Source organism: Scardinius erythrophthalmus (assembly GCF_964197995.2).
Source record: "Scardinius erythrophthalmus genome assembly, chromosome: 16".
NCBI classification, from domain to species: domain Eukaryota; kingdom Metazoa; phylum Chordata; class Actinopteri; order Cypriniformes; family Leuciscidae; genus Scardinius; species Scardinius erythrophthalmus.
Genome location: NC_138236.1, coordinates 30381660 through 30407283, shown reverse-complemented (window position 1 = coordinate 30407283; position 25624 = coordinate 30381660). Strand labels below are relative to the sequence as shown.

Genomic DNA, 25624 nt, shown 5'->3' with positions numbered 1-25624 from the left:
TTCTATATATTTGCATATATATTGTGACATCGTTCAGGTTTTTGTTCCTAAACTGTTGTTGTGTTTAGATCAACTTCTTTATGCCCCTGATTACGTATAAAAGCCTATTTATTAAAGGGAACCTATTATAGCCCTTTTTACAAGATTTCAAATAGGTCTCCGATGTCCCCAGTGTGTGTATGTCAAGTTTTAGCTCAAAATACCCCACAGATCATTTTTTATAAGGTGGTTATTTATACACAGTCAAACACCATGTACAAGTGAATTTTGCATAATAGGTTTAAGTTTAAGTTTCTTGCTTCCAATTTTAGAAAAATTATATGGCATTGAACTGTAATCAAACCAACAAACCTGGAGCTACTACATAACCTGCAGTTATAGAAAATTAATCAACACCTTAGGAATGTCTGTCAACCAATCAAAATAACGAATTCAGCAATGCCATGGAATAAGAAATTTACATATTCACAAAGTGTGAGGAAATTCAGTCAAGTCCCTTATCTTGGGAAATCCCTCTCTCTGTCTGTGGCAATGCACTATCTACAGAGATAAATGTTTGTGGTGATTAATCCCAATATGCAGAGTACACAAATGGATTTAAAGCAAATTATGCACAGAACTTTATGCAACAGCAAGGGCTGACTACAAAGAGAAAGATCATCATATGAACCTGCAGTTCATTGTTTTATTCTAGCACAATTTTCATGTGCCGTTTTTGAAATTAAATAAGAAAAAAAAGAAAGAGATGGAGCCATGCATTTTAGAGAAAATACTTAAAATGTTCTTGGATCAGTCATGTATATTAAACAAATAATAGACTGTGCAACTTCAAAAATCACTGGAGGAATCACAGGGTATGAACTGAGAAAGAAGATCATGGAATAAAATATTAAAGTCCTATAACAGTCTACAAACTCTTCATCCAATTTTATGAGAACTGACTTTCATCAGAGCTGGCAATGGCTCAGCACTTGTACTGCCAAGAGTGGCTACAAACCCTGAATGAACAAAAGTGTGTTTTAACACAATGAGAGCAGAACAAGACCTCCCTGTCATAATATAAACCAAGAAACTGCTCACTAGAGCAGCAGCTCTTTAAGAGACTTTGGTTTAAGAACCAATGCCAAGGGTTATAAAAAAAAAAAAAAAAAAAAAGATTTATGTCAGTTCCTAAGAAGAACCGCCAATAATCAAAAGCAGGTTATAATGTGCTGTGGTTTCAATAGTATTGAATAGCTGCTTTCAGTCAAAACTTACTTTTACTTTTGGTTTCAGGCCAATAGTGCCTTACTGGTAGAGAACCAGAATTTAAATGTATGAATACATGTACAAACTCAAGAGTTCTTTTTAAAACAAACCACCTTGAGGGTTGCATAACAGATCAGTATATTAAATGATTATTGGCAGAGGGGTTTGGTAAATGTCAGGACATATTAACTAAATGTTGTCTACAAACATGGACCGTTTAGGTTTTAGCCCAGTCAACAATGGTAAATAGATGGATTAAATCCAGGGCCCAGTTGTTCAAAAATTGTAATCTGGATCAGGATTATCTAGATTTGAAAATCCCATGTTTTGCTATCAAGGATCAGGAAATCCATCTTACTTTTGTGCCGGTTTTTCAAAACAAAATAAGATTGAATCACCCTGATCCAGATACACACTTTTTCAGATTATCAGTGTTCCAAATAGAGTTACATTTCACAATGTAGGCTTGTTAGCTACTGTGTGCAAAGAACAACAGGTAGAAGAGTCAATGCGTATTTTAACACTTTTGCATTAAAAGTAATCTGATCGGATTTTGGCTATTGGATTGGATTAATGTGAATGCTTTTGGGTTTTCTTGCAAATATTATGCGTTCATTTGCAAAGAAGTTTTTTTTTTTTAATGTGAATGTAACGTTTCTAGGGGGAACACATAACTTTTGCGAAAGAACACAAAAAACATTAAAATATATAATGTTTCTTCCATTTCATATTTTTATTCCCATCACCATGTTCCTTTAGTGCCCCGATAGAGGTTTGATTGTTTCAAGGAAATTGAAAATGGAAGGAGATGATTGTTTATGTTGTTTTCTTTCTCTTCAAATAAAACAAAGTGACCCCACATTGATTCTACCTGTTGTCCTTTACATAGCTAGTAGCCAACATTGTGAAAAGTAACCCCATTTGGAGCACTGGTAATTCAGATTTGGTAACCCGAAAAAAGTGTGTATCTGGATCAAAGTGATCCAATCCTTTTTGCTTTGAAAAACTGAGATGTAAGATAGAAAAAACATGGGATTTCCAAATCTAGATAATTCTGAACAACTGGGCCCAGATGTTAAATCTTACGAGACAAAAAAGTTAATGTGTGTATTCTACCTGAGTTCATCAGCTTCCATAGTTGGTCCACTAAAGCTTCGTTACACAACGAAGAATCCACTGCTTTGGTGAAAGGTGGATTCTTGGCAAGCATGCTGAGAATCTCATGCCTAAAGAGGGTAGAAAATTATGAAAATCTAAAAAAAAAATACAGCAGTTAATAAACAATTAAAATGAATATCCACCATAAACTGTTATATCTGTTCTAATCTCTCTCTTGCTTCTTACCCAGTTCCATTTTAAAGATATATATTTTTTCTCAAATTGTCACAATACCTACTTTTTGTTGGGCGATATATTGTAACGTAACGTAATGGTGCACACAAGAGGAAGAGCGAATTATACAGGTTTGTATACAATTCAATGTATAAGAATGGAAAAATACTTGATTTTCACCACAAGTTAAAAGTTATTTTAACTTGAGCAATGTGCGTTTACAATGCCGCCACGTCATGCATGAGATGCTGCAAAAGACGTGAGTGCAAAGGTCAAATACGTCTGTCCAGCGTACGTTTACATTAAAAAACAATGGAAAAACAGTGCAGTGAAATGCAAAACTGTTCTCTGTGAAAATTAAGCCCAGTCGTGACTGCTGCATCCCATGTGAAACGGCCTTAACGCTAGCTGTGAGCGCACACCATTTTGCGCCATCACGTTTATATTTGCACTAGAACAGTGGATTGCGGTCATGTCCATATATCGTGCGACAAGTCGATATAGTTTATCAATCCAGCATGCCAAGGCGCATGAGAACTGTGATTGGAAGTATCAGGGTTATTCCACCAAATGGCAATGGCAATTTATTTATATAGCACAATTAAATACAACCCACATTGTCCAATGTGCTTTACAATAACTAAAAACACAAAAAAATAACAACAATACAACAGTAAAATGTAAGTAAAATACCATAAGATAAGTGCTTCAACATTTTAAAATAACAATGAAGTACGATGGAAGGGTGCTTCAACGTATTAAATGCTTTATTAAACAAAAATGTTTTTAACTTAGATTTAAAAACAGATAAAGATGAGGCCAGTCTAATCGAAATGGGCAAGTCATTCCAGAGTCTGGGGGCAACTACAGAAAAGGCCCCTACACTTCAATCTTGACTTGGGGATAGACATGAGTCTCTGACTGGATGACCGGAGTGATCCAACTGGATGGTGCTCAGTCAATAGGACAGACAGGTACGGTGGAACCATACCATTTAAAGATTTGTACATGAGAAGTAAAAGTTTAAAATCCACTCTGTAGCGCACTGGCAACCAGTGTAAGGAACGTAAGATAGGAGTGATAAGTCTAGCTGCCACCTTTTGGACTAACTGTAATCGTGAAATAGCTGAATGACTAAACCCAACGTAAAGAGAATTGCAGTAATCCAGCCTTGAAGAAATAAGTTCGATTACTTTTTTGAAATTTTTAAAAGAAAGAAATGCCTTTACTTTTGATAGCAGTCGGCGCTGGAAAAAGCAGGATTTCACTACTAAATTTATCAAATTTCAGAGATTCATCAAACACCACGCCCAAATTTCTCACCCAGGGCTTCACACAAGAGAACAAACCACCAGAATTTTGTTTAGGAGTGATAGAAGAATCGGAGGGTCCAAATAAAATAATTTCCATTTTACTCTCATTAAAATTCATAAAGTTTAAAGACAACCAGGTCTTTACATCAGTCAAACAAGCCATAAGAGTGTCCAGACCATCTGAAAACCATTTTAACGGCAGATAAATTTGAGTGTTGGCCGCTTAACAATGGAATGACAGCCCATGTTTTCTAACAATAGAACCAAGTGGAAGCATGTATAAAGAAAAAAGAATGGGGGCCAAAATGGACCCTTGAGGAACCCCACAAGATAACACAGCATTACTAGAGGTATGTTCTCCAATCTTCACTGAGAAGATTCTGTTGGTAAGATAAGATTTAAACCAGTCCAGCGCAACTGCCTGTAATGCCTGCAATTGTTCCAACCGGGCAATAAGAACAGCATGATCTACTGTTTCAAATGCAGCAGTTAAATCTAAAAGCACAAGAACAGCATAGTCGCCAGAATCACGGGTTATTAGTTAGGAAGAATTCAGAAATCAATATTTCTGACTAAGTTGAAACATTAGTATGATGTTGTTTAAAACATTATTCTGACCAGTTGTCATTTTCTGCAAATAAATGCACTAAATGACAATATTTTTTCTTGAAATGTGGAAGAAATGTTGTCAATAGATCTGTAACGAGGTATGATGTTATGGGAAGAAGGAGGCGGGAACCGGCGAACATTCAACAATATTTAATGAATAAAATGACACAAATACAAAATAAAAGTAAAAGCCAGCAGCCCCTCACGGACGACTGCTGGCAACATAAACCAAAAACAAAACATCAACTAAAACACAGGCCTGTCCTCTCTCGCTCTTCACTGTCGTCGCTCCTCCTTTATGCTTCCGCTCCTCCGTGAGAGATGCGAGACCGGTGCGTCGCGCACGTGTCGCTCATTATCAATCGCGCCACCGGCCTCGCGCCGTCCTCCCACGGCCCTCGACCTCGTCGTGCTCGCCACATACCCCCATCGCCCCTCGCAGGCCGGGGGGCACCCACGAGACTGTGCTTACTCCCCCTCCCCCCCTCCCCGGGGGGACCGATCACGGCGGCTGCGGTACCTGGGCTGGAGGTATGGATAGACGAGGTGAGGGAAAAGGAGACGGAAGCACGAGGAGCGACAGAGACGAGAGAGGGGAGAGAGGAAAAAAAAAAAAAAAAAAAAATTCTTGATCCGGTTCCCGGACACACTGCCGCTCGGTCCTCAACCAGCTGAGAGTCACTCGCGGTGCCATGCGATGGTACTGGACATCCGTTGGGGAACAGCTCGACGCTCCTCCGCCTCCTGGCGGACGGCGATGGCTCCTCCGGTTGAGGGCAGCCGGCAGCGAGTCTCCCGTTCCCTGCTCCGCCCCCATCATGGCCGACGGCAACAGGCTCCGGCCCACGGCAAACGGGACTCCTCCGCTCCCTCTCGGACGGCAGCCACCCCTCCTCGACCCAGGAGCACGGCAGCGAGCTCGAGCTCCGTCCCCCCAGTTCTTCCATCGCTCCAGCACCATCGCCTCGGGCAGCAATCGGCGGCCATCGCTCCCTCGTGCTGCCCGACCTCCTCAGCACCGCGATCCCCCCCAGCAGCGAGGGCTCTCCGACAGCGTGTCCCTCCTTCTTCCCGGGTTTCGGCACCAGTGTAACGAGGTATGATGTTATGGGAAGAAGGAGGCGGGAACCGGCGAACATTCAACAATATTTAATGAATAAAATGACACAAATACAAAATAAAAGTAAAAGCCAGCAGCCCCTCACGGACGACTGCTGGCTACATAAACCAAAAACAAAACATCAACTAAAACACAGGCCTGTCCTCTCTCGCTCTTCACTGTCGTCGCTCCTCCTTTATGCTTCCGCTCCTCCGTGAGAGATGCGAGACCGGTGCGTCGCGCACGTGTCGCTCATTATCAATCGCGCCACCGGCCTCGCGCCGTCCTCCCACGGCCCTCGACCTCGTGGTGCTCGCCACAAGATCATAGAACAATACAAATTTTACTCAAACACATACATATAAATAGTAAATCCAGAGAAACTGCAAATTTCTCTGCAATGGTCAGTGTAAAAACAAACAAACATACAAACAAACAAACAAACAAACAAAAAAACAACACAGTGAAAGACAGTGTTTGAAATCATTACTGACCTTATGTAATGGACTGGGTCATTCTGTACCAGATCCAGAAGCCACTGCAGTTCACTGGAACTCCTATCAACTACCAATATACAGAACATAAAATGAACGTTTTACAAGATTGACAAGTTGACAAACTATAAAGCTCTTCTTCACTGGCCAAACAATCAGGCCACCAAGGGCTAAATTAATAAAGTTCACTTCATGTTTCAGAGTATAGAAAGAGGAATATTTGTCTTGACAACTAATATATTCTGCGCTCACGCTTCAAAATATGGCCGGAGAAGAGCCTTTTGTTAGATTTTCAATCTCTTAAAGAAAAATTTGGTTTAAATTCAAAAGGACTTCTATAGATAGCTCTAATGTAAACAACATTTTTATCAGAAAATTAAACCGTCTGATGAAGATCCACAATAATGCAATCATCAAAATACCTTGGCCCACAAGGCTCAACCAATGGAGAATATTCATTTTTAGAATAATTTTGTAGGTAACTCAAGATGTTGGATTTTTTTATTTTATTTTATTTTATTTGTTCTGCACGGATATCACATGGATACAGTACAAGGAGGGGAACGAAACCCAATTGGGTTTATTCAGAGTTCCACTCCACTTGCATGAATAAACAAAAAAGGCACGAGGACAAATAAGTTGAATAATAAAGAGGGGAAAAACATTTTCAGAAGCATGATTATCCTAATGGAAGTAACTTAAAGTTACAGATGTTGAAGGGTAAAGGTAAAGGTAAAGGAGGAACAAAAGTAAAGAGCAGCATATGAGAGTCAGTAAGACTATAGTATACTGCAGGGAACTATAACAAAAAAACTGTCATTGTAAAATCAAAAGGTCTTTCAACTGTTTTTTAAAGACAAGCAGAGAAGACATGGATCTTAGGGACAAACTTAATTCACTCCATAGTTGAGGACCCCTAAAGCTGAGGTCAGTTTTATGACCTGAAGTTCTAGAGAACGGTAAGACAAGATTTATTTCACTATGCCTTGTGTGATGGATATGAGTATCTGAAATAAAAGTAAAGAAGTGTTGTAATGTTGGTGGGAAATCTTCTCTCTTATAAATAAACTTATGAATAAATATGCATGATAAATAGACATTGACTTTCTCAATTGATAAAATCTTGTATCTGAGAAATAGAGGTGCAGAAGGAGCATATTTAGAAGAGTAGGAGATCATACGCAAGAACTTCTTCTGAATTTTAGCGAGATAAGTGGGAAAAGTAGCACCCCAGACAATATTGCAATAATTCATAAAGGGAAATAAAAAGCTGTAGTAAAGCGTTAGATGAGCAGATGAGTGGATTGAAGGTAAAACAATTCTTAGAATATTTAACATTTTAGAGGATCTTGTACAAACTAGATCAACATGTTTGGACCAAGTTAAACCTTCGTCAATCAGAACACCGAGAAATTTTGTTGAAGCCACTTGAGTAACTGGAGCTCCATCAATTTCTATACCAGCATGTTCTTTGGGGTATCATTTATTAATATTGTGAAATATCATAAAATTAAATTTTTTGACATTGAGCGTTAGCTTGTTAGTGCGAAACCAATTTGATAATATTTTTAACTCGTCATTAACATGTTGGATCAAGGTGACAAAATCCTCGTGTACTGCAATGAGATTGGTGCCATCTGCAAATAATATGGGTAAGAAATGATCACAACAAAGGAATAAATCATTAATATAAATTAAAAACAATAAAGGACCCAGAATAGAACCCTGAGTAACCCCAAATTAAATTTTAGAAGTTTTAGAAAAGAAACCATTGAGATAAACAAATTGTTCTCTGTTAATAAGGTAATTGCGAAACCAAACTAAGGCAGTACCCTCCACTCCATATCTATTAAGCTTAGAAATCAAAATATCATGTGGAACAGTGTCAAAAGCCTTACTCAAATCGAGAAAAACACGAGAGCAAATTTCTTATTATCAAGGGCATTTGATATATAATTTACAAGCTGTATTAATGCATGTTCTGTTGAATATTTTTTCCGAAACCCATATTGGTGTTTGTATATAATGTTATTAATAATTAAATGTTTATTTAATCGTTCATAGACGAGTTTCTCAAATATTTTAGAGATACAGGGCAGAATGGATATGGGATGATAATTGCTAAACACCTTTGTATCATCTGATTTAAAAATGGGAATAACTTTTGCAATTTTAAGAGCTTGGGGAATAATTCCAGATTGAAATGATAAAGAGATTACATAAGTAAGAGGTTGAATAATATGATCAATGGTCTCCTTAAGGAGGATACTCTTAATGCCATCATGGCCAGGGGCTGAATTCTTTAAAGAAAAAATAATATCTCGGACCTCCTGCGTAGTTGGGTGATCAAGATTAGGGAGGGGAGAGTATCGCCCATTTATTTGGCTACATGGATCATTATCAGTTTTCTGGATATTGTGTGCTAAATCAGAACCAATTTTGGTAAAGAAATTATTGAAGCCATCAGCTATATCAATAGGGTCTGATAGACACCTTTCATGGTCCCTCATCTCTGTGGGTGCAGATGCAGCCAGGTTGGTTCCAATGTTCCAGGTTGATTTAATGTTATTAGAGACTCGATTAAACTGGTCGGCATAAAACTTTTTTTTAGTCGCCTTAATTAAGCTTGTGAATTGGTTCCTATATTTTTTGTATGTTTCTAGGTTATGAGTAGTAGGCTTGGTGACAGACTTGCGATACAACCGATTTTTCTTTCTGGATCGTTTCCTCAATTCACCGGTAAACCAGGGTTTGTCTCTAGCTACTTTGGATTTCACAGCTATCAGAGAAAAACTGGATTCCAGAGCAGAATTAAAGAGAGTCAAAAATAAATCATAGGCTTTGATAGCATCCTGCAACAACATGACCTCATCCCATATGATAGAGCTGATGGCTGATTTGAATATTCCAACATTTTTAAAGGTGAAATTTTGATATTTTACATGCACATTATTAGTAATACAAGCTCCAAAAACAGAATGTATCATTTGAAAGACTGGAAAATGGTCAGACACGTCACACCATAACAGCCCTGATGACACTTTATAGTCACGAGTTAAACAAAATATTATCTATAAGAGAGGCTGAGTGTGTGGTAACTCTGGTAGGTTTTGTAATTAAAGGGTAGAAGTTTACAGAGTACAGGGTGTTAAGAAAATCATGTGTAGCAGTGTGATCAGCGTGTAAGATATTCAAATTGAAGTCACCATGTAGCAAACAGAGCTTATGTTCCTTTGAAATAATATCTAAGGTTGAATCAAGTGCATCAATGAAAGTATTTATATCTGAAGCAGGTGGTCTGTAAATGCATCCAATCACAATGCTTTTCCCTTTAAATAAATAACATGAGGGAATTTCAATAAATAGAGATTCTACTAATGTTAGGTTGAAGTCATTACTTAAATCCTTTCTGAGAATATAATTAAATGAATCAGACACGTACAGAGAAACTCCTCCTCCTCTTTTCATTTCTCTACAGGAGTGGATAGCATTATAGTGTGATAGATTATAGAGGTGTGATGTGTCATTATGGAGCCATGTTTCCGTAAATGCTAGAGCTGAGAAGGAGTGTGACAAAGTAGATAAGAAGGTTTTAAAGTGATCGAAGTTTTCTCTGAAGCTACGTGCATTCACATGATGCAATGTGGTTCTCTTGATGCTAACCATTACCAAATATTTTGGGATTGTCCTAATATCAACATGTTTTTGGGAAGACATCCACACTGTTTTAGAAAAGGTTCTAGGCACTTCAATTGATTTCAGGTTTAAGGTACTCTACCTAGCAAGGTCTCAATGGTCTCCTGGGAGAGTAAAAGCAAATACATGTGTAGTAGGGTGCATCAAATTTGAATGGGAAATTTTAATTTCAAAATATCAATTTGGCTGGCATTGCATTTTGTTCCAATTAACATAAAAATGACTTTTGCAAAGTTTTGAGGGATTCCATTGAGATTTAGGGGTGCCACCTAACACATGAACTTTGGCGAAATTTCAAAAAATGTGCAATTTTTAGTCTAATTGCCAAAAGGTTGACCTGGAAATGTTGAGTACAGTGAACTTTTATACAGTAACATGTTCTATAGGGTTATCAAAGTAAAAGTTGTTTGTTTGAACCCTTTGGGCAACTTGGGCATTTCTCAGAATTCAACTTTCAAGATTGTCCATTCATTTGTCCTATAGACAAAATGAATGGAGGTCAATTGGACATGTTCATGTGGCCTTACCCTGTTAATTTACTGTAACAACTACAATGCTACTCTCAATACACATGAGACATCTACAGTGGGGAGAACAAGTATTTGATACACTGCAGATTTTTCAGGTTTTCCCACTTACAAAGCATGTAGAAGTCTGTAATTTTGATCTCTAAAGTTGACTCTACAAACTGTGAGTGACAGAATCTAAAGCAGAAATCCAGAAAATCACATTGAATGATTTTTAAGTAATTAATTTGCATTTTATTGCATGACATAAGTATTTGATACATCAGAAAAGCAGAACTTTGGTACAGAAACCTTTGTTTGCAATTACAGAGATCATACGTTTCCTGTAGTTCTTGACCAGGTTTGCACACACTGCAGGAATTCTGGCCCTCTCCTCCATACAGACCTTTCTCCAGATCATTCAGGTTTCGGGGCTGTCGCTGGGCAATACGGACTTTCAGCTCCCTCAGAAGATTTTCTATTGGGTTCAGGTCTGGAGGCTGGCTAGGCCACTCCAGGAACTTAAGATGCTTCTTACGGAGCTACTCATTAGTTGCCCTGGCTGTGTGTTTCGGGTCGTTGTCATGCTGGAAGACCCAGCCACGACCCATCTTCAATGCTCTTACTGAGGGAAGGAGGTTGTTGGCCAAGATCTTGCGATACATGGCCCCATCCATTCTCCCTCAATACGGTGCAGTCGTCCTGTCCCCTTTGCAGAAAAGCATCCTCAAAAAATGATGTTTCCACCTCCATGCTTCACGGTTGGGATGGTGTTTTTGGAGTTGTACTCCAAAAGTTTAGAGCAAAAAGTTTAGAGCAAAAAGCTCTATTTTTGTATCATCAGACCACATGACCTTCTCCCATTCCTCTTCTGGATCATCCAGATGGTCATTGGCAAACTTCAGACGGCCCTGGACATGCGCTGGCTTGAGCAGGAGGACCTTGCGTTCGCTGCAGGATTTTAATCCATGACGGCGTAGTGTGTTACTAATGGTTTTCTTTGAGACTGTGGTCCCAGCTCTCTTCAGGTCATTGACCAGGTCATGCCGTGTAGTTCTGGGCTGATCCCTCACCTTCCTCATGATCATTGATGCCCCAAAGGTGAGATCTTGCATGGTGCCCCAGACCGAGGGAGATTGACCGTCATCTTGAACTTCTTCCATTTTCTAATAATTGCGCCAACAGTTGTTGCCTTCTCACCAAGCTGCTTGCCTATTGTCCTGTAGCCCATCCAGCCTTGTGCAGGTCTACAATTTTATCCCTTATGTCCTTACACAGCTCTCTGGTCTTGGCCATTGTGGAGAGGTTGGAGTCTGTTTGATTGAGCGTGTGGACGGGTGTCTTTTATACAGGTTCAGAATTTTTGTTTTAGATTCCGTCTCTCACAGTTAAAATGTACCTATGATAAAAATTACAGACCTCTACATGCTTTGTAAGTGGGAAAACCTGCAAAATCGGCGGTGTATCAAATACTTGTTCTCCCCACTGTATACTCTGAATATGACAGTGCCCACTCTAGAATACTGTTGATGTTAAGTTTAATAGCTTAGCTAACATAGATAGCTAACTGGTTAACAAACTGTTGCTAGCTAACGTTAGCTAGATGTAATGAGCACCAAATACCTATAAATATGACTTAAATGACTTATAATAAATAAGTATACAAAGACACAATTACTGATATGAAAGTTATGTAATAATACATACCCAACACAGAAAGATCACCTCAAACAGAAAGATCATCTCAGTTTTCTTGAGCTGTAGTATTGTTTACCTCAGATCTCCATTGTGACCATTGAGCACTGTTAAGCACTTTATCCAACAAAAACAGATGTGCGGTGGCACCCCTAAATCATCATGTACTGGACAAATATTTTGCATGTGTTGTTTCTACATATATTGGAACATTTTTAGCACCCAGCCATATCAAAATTCAAGAATTGTGTTTTTTGATGCACCCTAATGTGTAGTATACTCCTTGCATCAAGCAAGAAAGTTATAACTAGATGTTGGTACAAACCTAACCCTCCACTAATACAAGATTGGATTGAAGATTTACATTTTTTTAAAAATAGTATGTTTTTTTTTAACATTCTTTACGGCTGGGAGTACTTCCCCCTCCTCTGTATATAATTTTTTTATTTTATTTTTTTGGTATTTTTTTGTTGATTCTAAAGATAATTTGAAGAGATACATTGACCTGTTTTCTTATGCAAGGATTCTGTCAATGTAATAATAATAATTATATTTATATAGCACTTTTTTTTTTTTTTGGCATCCAAAGCACTTTACATTGCAGGGTAAATCTTCTCAACCAACACCATGATGATGGACAAGGACAAATTTGGCCAAGATGCCAAGGTTAAAACCCTACTCTTTTTTTTCGAAGGACATCCATGGATTTTGTATGACCACAGAGGACGACGGTTTAACGTCTCATTTGAAGGACGGTGCTTTTTGATAGTATTGTGTCCCGTCACTATACTATGGCATTAGGACCGACACAGACCTTCAGTGGGCAACCAGTCTTTCTGTAGAAGTCTGTTACCCTTGTTTTTTGAGACAAGGGATTTCTGTTTTAGATGCTTGTTTACAGCAAAGAATTTGCATGTTCAGAAAGATGTAAAAGTGATGACAATAATAATAAAAAACAAAACAAAAAAACAACAATAATATATTCATCACTGATTTTGTATATTTATTTACTTGGCTTTCTATTGCTTTACTGGAAAGCCTTGAACAGACTCACCCATAACAATCATGGTTGGCTTTTCAACACCATTTTCCACATAAAACTTTAACTGGCAATTTGTCACTTACTATACAAAGAGAAATAAACATTCTTTCAAGGTTTCATGTATAAACTTCAATAGTTCTCCGTATTTGACAAAGGTATATTTATTGCTCTATTGATAAATGAAGTTGGGTTCAATTTCGTTGACAATGAGACCTACTATGTAGAAAGAACAGTTGCTATACAGCCTCCACAATGCAGACTTAAAAAAAAAGAAAAAAGACTAAGTAATTCCAGACCAACTAAATTATCCCAGTTTTCATAACAAAAAAAAAAAAGAAAGAGAAGGGTGGAAAGAAAATGAGTGGTTAAAGAAAAGAGTGTGTACCTCTTGTATAGTCTATAACAGCCTCCAGTGCTGCAATCCTCACATCCACAAAGTGGCCATACTCGGCGTAGGCCTTAAACAGGCTGGGGTCACTAGGGATGTGGCCGTTCCTCTGTAGCATGCGAATGGCTCGTAAGCAACTACAGTACAGAATTATAACAAACAAAAAAAATAAAAATAAATACAGATGCAAATAAGAGGTGGAGGAAAAAGTCTGGACTTAATATATAAAAGCTTCTGTTTAAATGCTTTAGTTTTCTTTAAGTGCCAACAAATTATTATTGATGGATTTAATGGACAATCGTCCAGCAAAGATTAAAACTTCTACATCTCCAGATTGTGGTTGAGAGAGTGCCCAGAGTGTGCAGAGATTGAATCTAGGCAAAGGGTGGCTATTTTGAAAAACCTGAAATATATGTTTGATTTGTTTTTCATTTGTCACTTCCAAAGACTCCAGGTTTAACTGGTTAAATTGCTTAAAAATCTAATTAAATAAATTACAAAATAGGGAAACAGTAAGAATCTCAGTGTATGATTTGGAATAATCAAAAAATAAATAAGTCAAGGGTCAAAAATGCTGTGGTCAAAAATGTCTTTGGTTTAAAGTGGGGTTAGGGATTGTGGCACCTATAGCTAGGCTTACACAATGACTACAAAATTTGTCTACTCATTAAATACCTTCCACAGAGGTTCACAGCCATGAACTTATTCACACAAGAATGACTGTAGTCATATGTAATTCTATATTATATAATTGTGGTCATGTATATTAATTATACATACAATTTAAGTATAAGCAGTGCTGCTTGTTTGTTAAAAAAAGAAGAGAGTTCTAGCTTTCGCAAATGTAAAGGCCCTTTCACACCATAAGTGAATGAATAAGCCTCAAGCTGAAGGAAATGCAAATTTACGCCTGTTACAGTTGAGGGCGCAGCACAAACCTTTCTGCTGTGCTACCATTCTGGATTGCAGAAGAATAGGACTCAGGAGATAAAAGTTCACCACTCTTACTTAAAGGAGACTAAAGAAGAAACAAATGTGATTGTTTAACTACAGTAATTATTGCTTAAAAGTATGGCTGAATTCGATCATTGAAGGTCAGCAGCAAACACATTGGTTAATAAAGTGAGTTTAAATATATAAAGTATATTATAAAGTATATTTGAGTTATTAAACATTTAATTAGTGCAGGTTTGCGTAATAATCTGAGTTTGCATTTCATGGTTTTTATTCATTTAGAAAAATACAGTAAATGCATGCTCACATTTGGTCTAGAATTACAATAACCATGTTTACACAGCGCACAGTCAACATGAGTCAATAAATGGGAAAGCAAAGTAACTTGCATTACTTGTTTTAAAAAGTAACTGAAAATTGTTCCCAAAATTTCGAATATTCCCTTTCATGCAAGTGGGTAATATAGCCATTTGTGAATGTAAACGTTCTGCAAAGTTGTAAAGTCTAAAGTGCACAATAAAGAAAGTTATTTTCTCTTAAAAGAAAGAATCAACTCTAAACTGCCTTTACGAGTCGTTCGAATCCTACTGCTTTACGGTTTTACGTCACTAGAAGACACATTTGCATAATGCTTGCCTATGTTGTACGTTGTCCACCCAGAAACAACCTGACACGCCCACAAACTGACGACGTAATTTTACTGACGACTGCTTTTCAAATCTCGGTTCAAAGCGGGATTCGCAAAACGCGTGTTGTTTGAGAATCATTGAACAATGTGGTGATGTGCAATGTATATTATGAGAAAATTAAAGTGTTTTTTGACTTTTGATGCATAATAGGGGCATTTTAAAAGTAATGCGTTACTTTACTAGTTACTTGAAAAAGTAATCTGGTTATGCAATTCACTCTGTGTAAGTATAATACTTATGATGCCAAGACATTGAGGATGCTAAATTGCAAACAGATTTTTGATGTCTCAAATGGTTTTGATGTGCTGGTGTTATGACAAATCGTAAAGGCCTACTAAAAACATTATAAACACTACTATCATTTTCATCGAGACATCAGAAGCTGTATTAGTATCAGTGATACTGGGCTTAATTCATAAAAAGATGCCATTAAAGGGATAGTTCGGCCAAAAATGATATTCAACCCTCTGAGGTCGACAAACGCGTCGGCGCGTTTTGCTGAATTTTCTCCACATTGTAGCACTATAAACTTAAATTTCTCCGTCATTTATGGTCATACAGAAAAAAGAAATATAAAAAAAGAATCTGTGGTATTTCTACTTTTGTATGTGTCCACTTCCAATCAAATCAAAACATTGTGCTTTTGTAAAATAAAGAAAATAAACAGTGTGTGCGTTCTGCCTCTCCATCGCGGTGAACTTTTTTTTCTTGAGCACGTCTATAAACTGAAACAAAACTCAGCGAATACTTGTCACACATTTATGAGCCATATACCTTTATAAACATTTAAGTGTGTACTTTTAAATGATCGGATTCAAAACGAAAACAAATATTCTCTGTTTAAGTAATTTGTATAAAACCAACAAGATGTCCAGCTTCTCAAACGCTTCCTAATTATTTTTTAATTTACCACGCCCACTCGCGCAAAAGATATTCACATGCAAATCTCCACATGGACCGCGTCTCGCTCATTACCTCAACAACAAAACACTTCACTTCACTTTTCGTCGAGTTTGAAAGACGTGCCTGAGCTTACATTGGATTTACATCAGAAGAAGAACGATATTTGAAGACAAGAAAGATAAGGTAAGAAATTCTTACATATTAGTTTGCTATTGTTGCATAAATTTCACATTGCAGTTGAACTGTTGCTAGATATATGGTGAATATTATAATATTTAGACCCGTGTTTACTGTTACTGTGTTTGTGGATATCTGCTCAAACGTAGATATGTATATGGTAGGCCTAACCATAATGTTTTATATTTGAGCGCGATCGCGTTTGAATGTATCATATTTTTGATCGTGATCGCGTTTTAATGTATCATATTTTTGATCGCGATCGCGTTTGAATGCATCATATTTTGGAAAAGCAAAACGCTCCAAACGGCTTCATGTTTTTACTATTATCTCATTTCATATCATCATAACGGATGGAAACATTTGAAGTAACATGATAATCAATATATTTTTCTCTAGCTTAGTTGTTACTGAAATCTTTTTGAAAATATATATAGGCTGCTATATTGTTATTATTTTATGCAGCACTGCGCATAGCCTATACCTACAAAGCACAACAAACTTGGTGTTCATTATATAATATATTGTTGGAAACATCTGTGTGAGTGTGTCTGTGTATTCTGTTCATTTTAAAAAGCAATTTTAAAAAGAAAAATCTAAAATGTATTCCCAAAATCGTGCAGGCCTTTCTCTTGATATCAGTATGTTCACTTTTTTTTTTTTTTTTTTTTTTTTCTCAGGGCCCAGATGCCACTGAGTCCTGCTGACTTCAACATTCACAGTACATGTCTCTGTACATGAACATGGTAAAGTGAAAATCAAACACCTTGGAAATGAAAGGTATGTACAATGTTTTTAGGAATGGCACAAAGGTCTCTTTCTTTGGATCATTGTTATCAATAAGTGCTTTTTTGTTGTGTATCTTTGGATTATGTTGTGTTGTAAATAAATCCAAACAATTTTAAAAGCCATTCTTTTTTAAATCTCCTCATTCTTTGTGCAAGGGTGGTCAGAATGATGGGCCCTGATAAGCTCCTAATAGGGCCATTAGGGAGGTTCTTTGTCTTTCTCAGGCGTGGAAAGCTTTCATATTAATGAGATGATCCGCCCCTTCGCATATTGCTTTATCACACAAAACACGTCGTAAAATTTTTAAATCAATATATTGTCTTCTCTGAATGAGCAGTCAGGGTGATTCTCACATAGTTTTAGAGCAAATATTCTAGGCTACGTCATACAATTTTCAAAAGTCTTGTGAAGAAATAATCAGTATGGGTTTCATGACCTTATTTCAGTGAGAATTTATTTTTGTATTTTCACAAACCACGCATAAATGTCATTATCTCAAAACTACAAACTTTTACATACATGCTGCTGATATATTATTGTAGCAGAGTTTGTGCTGAATACAGTGTAATTAGACTTTAGCCATGAAAATGTCACAAGTAACAGAAATAACCACAAATGTCAGAGCATGTCAGAACACCTCCAGGGCCCAGAAAACAGCTCAGACCCCAGAGGGTTAACCCATGATTTACTCACCCTCAAGCTGTTCGAGATGCATATGTCAATCTTTTTTTCAGACGAACACATTTTCAGTTATTTCAGAAAATGTCTTAGATCTTTCAGTGGTCCTACGTCATACACTGGAATCCATCTCCCGTGAACGCGCGTCGACCGTTGCCGGAAGCAAGATATTTTCATTTATAAAGTTTTAAAAATGTATATTTTTACGACAAAACCGCACGGATTACCCTCAGAAGGCCTTCGTTTATCCCCCTGGAGCCGGATGGATTATTTTTGTGAAGGATGCATGCACATTTTGGGACTTAAAGGAGGTGGACCCCATAGCTTTACATTATAACCACTGAAAGATCTAAGACATTTTCTAAAATAACTGAAAATGTGTTCGCCTGAAAAACGATTGACATATGCATCTCTAACGGCTTGAGGGTGAGTAAATCATGGGTTAAATATCATTTTTGGCCGAACTATCCCTTTAAACAAGTACTTAAAATATACTGTCTTTATCTTTTCTCTACATTAATTTGGAGATTAACTGTGAAATTATTACATTGTAAAGTGTATACAAATTGTAATATAATTAAATCACAATTTTTTTTTTATTAAAGGGGTGGTTGATTGCTATTTCACTTTTTTCATTTTAAATACTGTGTAATGTTGCTGTTGGTGCATGAACAGTATCTGCAAAGTTGCTGCGCTGAAAGTTCAACGTAAGCAGAGATATTGTCTTTTAAAAATCAGGAAGTTTAATGCCTACAAAAACGACTCGAATGGGACTACAACGAGATACTTCCCGGGTTTTATACGTAACTAACCCATACATTTACATCAACCCTCCCTCCGGAACATGTTCTGCTGTCGAAGAGGAGGAGTTATAGTGGAGAGCTGTAGCTGTCAGGTCTTCTGTGTTCAGGCTTCCTACAGACGCTGTAGTTCGTCAACAATGGTTAAAATTTAAGTTTGATTATGTTCCTGACAATTACAATCGTAGTTTAGCTCTCTGTGCTGCGCATTTTACGGAAGACAGCTTCCAGAATCTACACGAGTTCAATGTCGGATTCAACAAGAAACTATTACTCCAACATGAAGCAGTTACAGCTTTAAAACCAGAGGCCACAACCTGCAAGTAAGATTTAATCATTTTAAATGTATTTGCCTGTATAATTTAAGACGTACGTTTTAGTTTTATCAAGGATGTAAAAAAATGCCAGCGCTGGCTTTAGTATATGACAGATGCGTATAAACATTTTGGACCCGAATTTGTATATGTAAAAATTTTGTAAACGTATTTTCCATGTATACTTTATGACGTAATTTTTTGATTTGATCAAGAACGCAAACCAATGCCAAAGCTGTTTGGTTATAGTAGCTAGTTAGTTCGATGTTATTTTGTGTGTATAAGAAACGTGTACAAACTTCAAAAAATTATCGCAACAGCGAACTTCAGCGGCTGTTATCACATGTACACCTAAAGAAAACGACAAACTGAGTAACCGGTAAGTTTTGTGAATAGTTAAACAGTTGTTCATTCTATCAATAAAACAATATCTTTAAAAAACGGTATTACTCAGTCATGTATTCAGTTATATTAAATGTTTAATCAGGGGGAAAGCGTTTCTCAAAAGCTAACAAACAGCAGTAGCATTTTCAAGTAACAGCGTATGGAAATTCTTTGAGAGAATAATAATAAAATAAAATAAATTACCATTCAGAAACGTTTAGTAAGAGCCGTGTTTGCGGAGGTTCTGCTTGACTCTCTTCATCACCGCTCTCTGGGTCTGATTCTGGCTCAAACTGATGAGGCAATATTGACACCATTACATTTGACCGGGTCCGGAGCACATGCAACTGTCGCCCGTAAAGGTAATGGGCGTGAAGATTCCGGACGCAGTTTAGCCAATTACAACACACCGGCCGAACTAACCAATCTGAGCTCATTGCCTCTTTCTGAGGGAGTGGTTTCATAGAATCAGGAAGTCAACCGGTCGTTCGAATGACAGAGGAGGAAGCGGCTTACAATAAAGGTGAAATTTATGAAAAATAAGGCGTTTTTTAACAAACGAAACACGAAGACATGTTATATTGCAGCCCATAAACATAATCAAGCTAAGAAAAAAGGCAGTAAACCACCCCTTTAATCTAGTTAATTTTTTTAATCGATTGACAGCACTAGTACACTCACAAGAAAACAGAACATTGTGCTTTTGAATTAAATAAATAAATTAAACAGGATGCGCTTTCTGTCGTCTTGTTTTCCTTTCAGTCAACTTGTTTATGGAGTGCCGCGCCTCACAAAAATGAACCAAACTCAGCAGCATACTGGCGCAGTTTTTTTTGTCTTGTTTTTTTAATCTGTTAATTATTTAAGTCAAATATATTTCACATATCTATTCCTTTTATATAGGCCTATGATTTTATGAAAAAAAATTTTTTTTTATAAAATAATATTATAACATTTATTTTGAATAAAATATTTGTATTTTTAATGTAAATCCATTTTTCTTAAATCATCCTGGCGACTCATTTTTTAAGTCTTGCGACCTACCCGAGGGTTACAACCCAGGGTTTGAAAACCTGTGCTTAGGCCCTCAAGGTGATGTGAAGGGAACACACACCTGACTGTTACGGTGTTACGGTAGCTTGGCAGCAGCTTTTCCATGTTAAGGTAGCGTGTGATTTCCTCCAAGATCAGGCGAACATCTGCATTCAAGTTGTCCACTGTGCGCACCTCATTATTAATGCTGATGGCAGGAGTCAGTGAATTTGTCAGGGCATCAATCAGCTCAGCACGATAGAAATTATCAGAAAACTGCAGTGGGGAAAACACATAATTACAAATGTTCTGTGATGTTTCCGCTGACAAGTAATTTATGTCAATAATTACAGGAATTTATTGAAAAACCATGAGCTTTCAGCATTAGCTCCATTTGAACACTTGCATTTAGCCTGATACCTTTCACAAAAATGCTCATACTTTCACACATATGCTTTCTACAAATTGCTTTTCTTTGCTCTATTACCTTGTTCTTCCGGTTGTCATTGTACTTGATGAGGTCCAGTATAAAACTCAGGACCTCTCTGGGACAAAGGTTCTGAACATCTCTGAGCAGAGCCATGGCCACAGGCATAGTCTACAAGAAAAGAATAGTCAAGTCTACTTTAGTGTCATTCTAGCAATATACAATATACAGCTGAGGGAAATATTGTATCACCAGCACTGCAGCTCAATACACACAACAATAAAGAGTAAAACATCCACACTGTAAACTGCAAAAAAGACTAACTATGACAACAGGTACAGATGTGGCCTTTAAAAATGCGCGTCTCAGAGAAAAGAATGCCACGAGCACTTCCGAAATTCTGCGGGATCGTGCAGAAGGGGGATTAGGTGTTGGACGCAGGAAATACTAAAACCTGTAGATGGCAGTCGTGTTTCATGTGGCCATACTGAGTTGACGAAGTATGACGAATACAATGTTTTCTTTTGCCAGTTACATAAACAGTCACATATTCTTCATAAAAATCCGACTCAAACGCGCATCATTTGTCTTATTTTTTTTTTCTGTGTACTTACAGTAGAAGAGACGTGATGTAGGCTATGATAACTTAGTCTTATAACACAATAATTTGCGAAGACCTTTAAAGAGACCGAGATCATTTGCGCAATATCATTATCTAATTTTACATTTAGTTCATTTTTGCATCTTAACGTTTTAAATAGTTTTAACATGGTTGTAATGCTTTTCTGCATTACACACAGTACTTTTTATACTATCATGTTTCCCTTATAGGCGTCGATTTCGGTGGGGACGGTGGGTACGCACCCACCAGATTTCGTCATGAGTCATTTTGTACCCACCACTTTTAACTTCAGTCCATATTAATTTGACTTTTGGTTTGATTTTTTTTACCGTTTTCAGTGGTTATGAGGAGCTTAATTAATTTAACCTGAGATGTGCGTTATATCGCTTTTTGATCATTCTTTGTGTTGTCGAATTTTGACAGTTTCATTATTTGTTCATAATAATTTGATTCATAATTATGTCATTTTTTTCTAAAAGTAAAAAAAAAAGTTTTTTCTAAAAGCAATATTCTAAAGAGATACAAAGACATTGTACGTGTAGGCCTACCCAGCAGATTTCGTCATGAGTCATTTTGTACCCACCACTTTTAACTTCCAATGACCGTTTTCAGTGGTTATGAGGAGCAATATGAGAGAAAAAAATTGTAATCATTGTCTGACACAACAAAAAAATATATAATATTCATTTTATTTAAATTTTCGTGTTCGCATTTATGAGGGAAAAAACAACGTGTCAGTTTACGGTTATGGACGTGAGCGCTCTAAAAGCGGCACTAAAAGACTGCTTTAAAACTTTCACAGAGACCTCAAACAGAACAGCTGCCTTTCTTTAAATTGAATTTCGTTTTGTATTAATTATATCTTAATTTTAATCAATGTTTCGTGAACCAATTGCCTGGATTTAAGAAGTAAATATAGCAGACAATCACGACATTGGAGGCGCCGGCGATATCTCATAAATGAACCGAAACTCAGCGTGTAATGGACATTCACATTTACAGTGTATTTAGACACATTTGGACGCATTCATAATCATTACTTTTACCGGTTCTTTGTGGCAAGCTTTATGCGTGCGGTCGTGCGCTTGAGTGCGGCTATATTACGTAAACGCTCATGATCCATATGATATAAGTAGGCTAATTAAATTAATATAAAGGGGCGATTTGTCCACGAATTACTTAAATGAACAACTAGCCTAGTATACTAGTCGACTAGAAAAAAAAAACTTTTAGTCGAAAGCAGCCCGTATTCCACATATTTTCGAACCAGGCAACAGGACATCTGTGTTGAGCGAGGCCGAGGACCCTGCGGAATGAACGAGCGGAGCGGAATATTCAGAAATGCGCTCTCCACTCACAAGCTCTGATCGGAACAAACCCGAACCTCACTGTCTGATGAACTTGCAGAATCATCAAAATATAATATTTTCTAAAGAAGAATTTTAAAACTTTATTGGTGGTAGTTGAGAAGAATTCCTTTTTCCATATCTAAATCATTTCGAGTGCAATATAAATGTATCATATTGTTATTCTTATTATATAAGAATAATACGTATTTTTTACAACATTTTTAACATATAGAGAATATAAGTTTAGCGTGTTGTGTGTATTTCCCAATTATAAGCTTTTGGTGAAATTGCAAAAAAACTAAAAGAGTAAAACATAAAAACATAAAAACATGGCGTCGTCTCAAGAAATATCTGCGTACACACTAAACCACTGAAACCGACTCAAAACGATGTAGCCTATATACATACCAGACCAGGCACTGTAATTCTGCCACAGACATACACTAAAAACGGAGAAGACTTAAAGCATGCGCATAAACCTTGCGCGCTATACAACAATAATATTAGGCACAGTAGCTTCTTTTTTTTTCTTTTCTTTTTTTATCAAGAACTTTGTTGAACAATATGAACAACCATAAATGGTCTGGTACAAAATATGAGTCACGATATTCGATAGTTAACGGATGCATAAAGCTTGCCACAAAGAACTGGCAAAAGTAATCATGTGTCAAATATAGCAAGGAGACATTTTAATTGTTTACTAATCAACTAGTGTTTTATGTGTCAAAGATGTTGACAATGCTGACTCGTCATCTTCGCAGATATTGTGAACGTGCCTATAGAGAGAAATGCACACTTACATAAGAGAGTTGTCTGTTTCTTTTCGTTTTTAATTGTTTTGTTTAAAAGTGGACATTTCAAGCTTTCTAGATACATTTCTGAGTTTCGGTTCATTTATGAGACGGGCTCAGTTCACGAGCAATGCAAGTTATATCGCGCCGGTGCCTCCATTTCCTGATTAAATCGTCTTAAATGCGTCTCCGTGTGGACAGAAACCAATGTAATCTTCCTGATTTAATCACGTAAAACACAAGTCTAAACACAAGCACCACTCTTCTGAATGATGGTAACCACAAACCTCCAAGAGTTTGTAAACCAATTGTTTGTAAAACATATTTAAGATTTACAAATTAAAAAAAAAAAAAAAAAAATGTTTTACAGTGTATAAATAAAACGACATGAAGAAAGTTATTTCCAAAATGTAATTAATTGCACAGTCTTTGTTTTAGCTGCTTGTTTTAGCTGCTACCAATTGCACAGAGTCAAGAAATTACAACCACCCACCCCCCAGGTCTGCCGATTCAACCCCCAATGCTAATCGATCTCCTCTCAGGGAATCAAAAGAAAACCGGGTTTTCCAGTTTTCACCAGCGTGTGGGCAGGGTTTTAATCCCTTGCAGTTCCTTTGTTTAAATGCTATTTAAGCAAATATATACTATACATACGCTTTAAGTTATTTCAAATTAATGTTTATAGCTTAATTTGTTGATATCGCGTAACTTAATTTGACATATGTTGATATAACCAACTGACATTGTAGATTCCATTGCATGCCAGGAAGAGGCTTATGCTTTGTTTTAAGTAATGAGCATTTACTATAATATAGCCGCACTCAAGCGCACGACCGCACGCATAAAGCTTGCCACAAAGAACCGGTAAAAGTAATGATTATGAATGCGTCTAAATGTGTCTAAATACACTGTAAATGTGAATGTGCATTACACGCTGAGTTTCGGTTCATTTATGAGATATCGCCGGCGCCTCCAATGTCGTGATTGTCTGCTATATTTACTTCTTAAATCCAGGCAATTGGTTCACGAAACATTGATTAAAATTAAGACATAATTAATAATAAACGAAATTCGATTTAAAGAAAGGCAGCTGTTCTGTTTGAGGTCTCTGTGAAAGTTTTAAAGCAGTCTTTTAGTGCCGCTTTTAGAGCGCTCACGTCCATAACCGTAAACTGACACGTTGTTTTTTCCCTCATAAATGCCAACACGAAAATTAAAATAAAATGAATATTATAATTTTTTTTTGTTGTGTCAGACAATGATTACAAAAATTTTCTCTCATATTGCTCCTCATAACCACTGAAAACGGTCAACGGAAGTTAAAAGTGGTGGGTACAAAATGACTCATGACGAAATGGTTACACGTACACTGTCTTTGTATCTCTTTAGAATAAAAACGACATAATTATGAATCAAATTATTATGAACAAGTAATGAAACTGTGTCAAAATTCGACAACACAAATAATGATCAAAAAGCGATATAACGCACATCTCAGGTTAAATTAATTATATAAAAAACAGGGAACATTTTGTAAAAGCAAAACTGAACAAAATGCATATAAAATAATTGTATTAGGCTATGTGTTACCGAATATTTAATACCACTTCCCCATAATGTTGTAATTATTTTTTTAAAACAACATCTGTCAAACTGTCAATCAGATACCTCTTATCTGGTCATTTTTATTTTATTTTAGAAGTCATAACTGTTGATCACCCTTTGTATGGAATTTGTGAATATGAATATTTAGAAGATTTACAAACTGTCGGCAAGACCGCAAACCAACCCCGGACATTCTGAGACTAACGTGGAAAAATCTTTATGCTTAATGCATTAAGACAGTTCAATTAACATATTTATTAATAATGTAATGGCAAATCAGATGCGCCCAAAATATAAATGCTACGCGTTGTGCTGCAACATTACCTCACAAGAAATATCTGCACAAGAACAATCACACAAGAAATATCTGCACGAATTAAGAATCTCGGTAAGTCGCATTATTTAATTGCATTATGTTAGGATGATTTTGTGTATATATATAAAAAATACTGCTGGGTTTTTACAGGCAGAGTCACGTGTATTATGCTCACACTAAATTCTCTGTTGCGCTTATATAAATGCGCATTGCATGCACAATCATCTTAATAGTTGTACAAAAAAGTTATGCGCTGGCAAGAACGTCACTTTGCTGTTTTAATAAAAGCAATGTTAAATATTCTGCATGCACTCATCTCCTGGAAACCACAGCAATGACAAAGCATATAAAAATTTGTAAACGTTGTCCAAT

The 25624-nt window shown here is 36.8% G+C and overlaps 1 protein-coding gene across 2 annotated transcripts in view; it reads right to left on the bottom strand.

Moving 5' to 3' along the window:
* taf2 (TAF2 RNA polymerase II, TATA box binding protein (TBP)-associated factor) overlaps nt 1-25624 on the bottom strand; it is an 86471-nt gene that overhangs the window by 7542 nt on the left and 53305 nt on the right. For both annotated transcript variants that reach the window (XM_081389078.1, XM_081389079.1), the window contains exons 18-22: nt 20630-20740; nt 20225-20418; nt 13420-13559; nt 6096-6165; nt 2365-2474 (exon numbers count right to left, since the gene is read on the bottom strand). In XM_081389078.1, coding sequence (XP_081245204.1) covers nt 2365-2474; nt 6096-6165; nt 13420-13559; nt 20225-20418; nt 20630-20740 — 625 coding nt within the window. The remainder of the gene's footprint in view (nt 1-2364; nt 2475-6095; nt 6166-13419; nt 13560-20224; nt 20419-20629; nt 20741-25624) is intronic.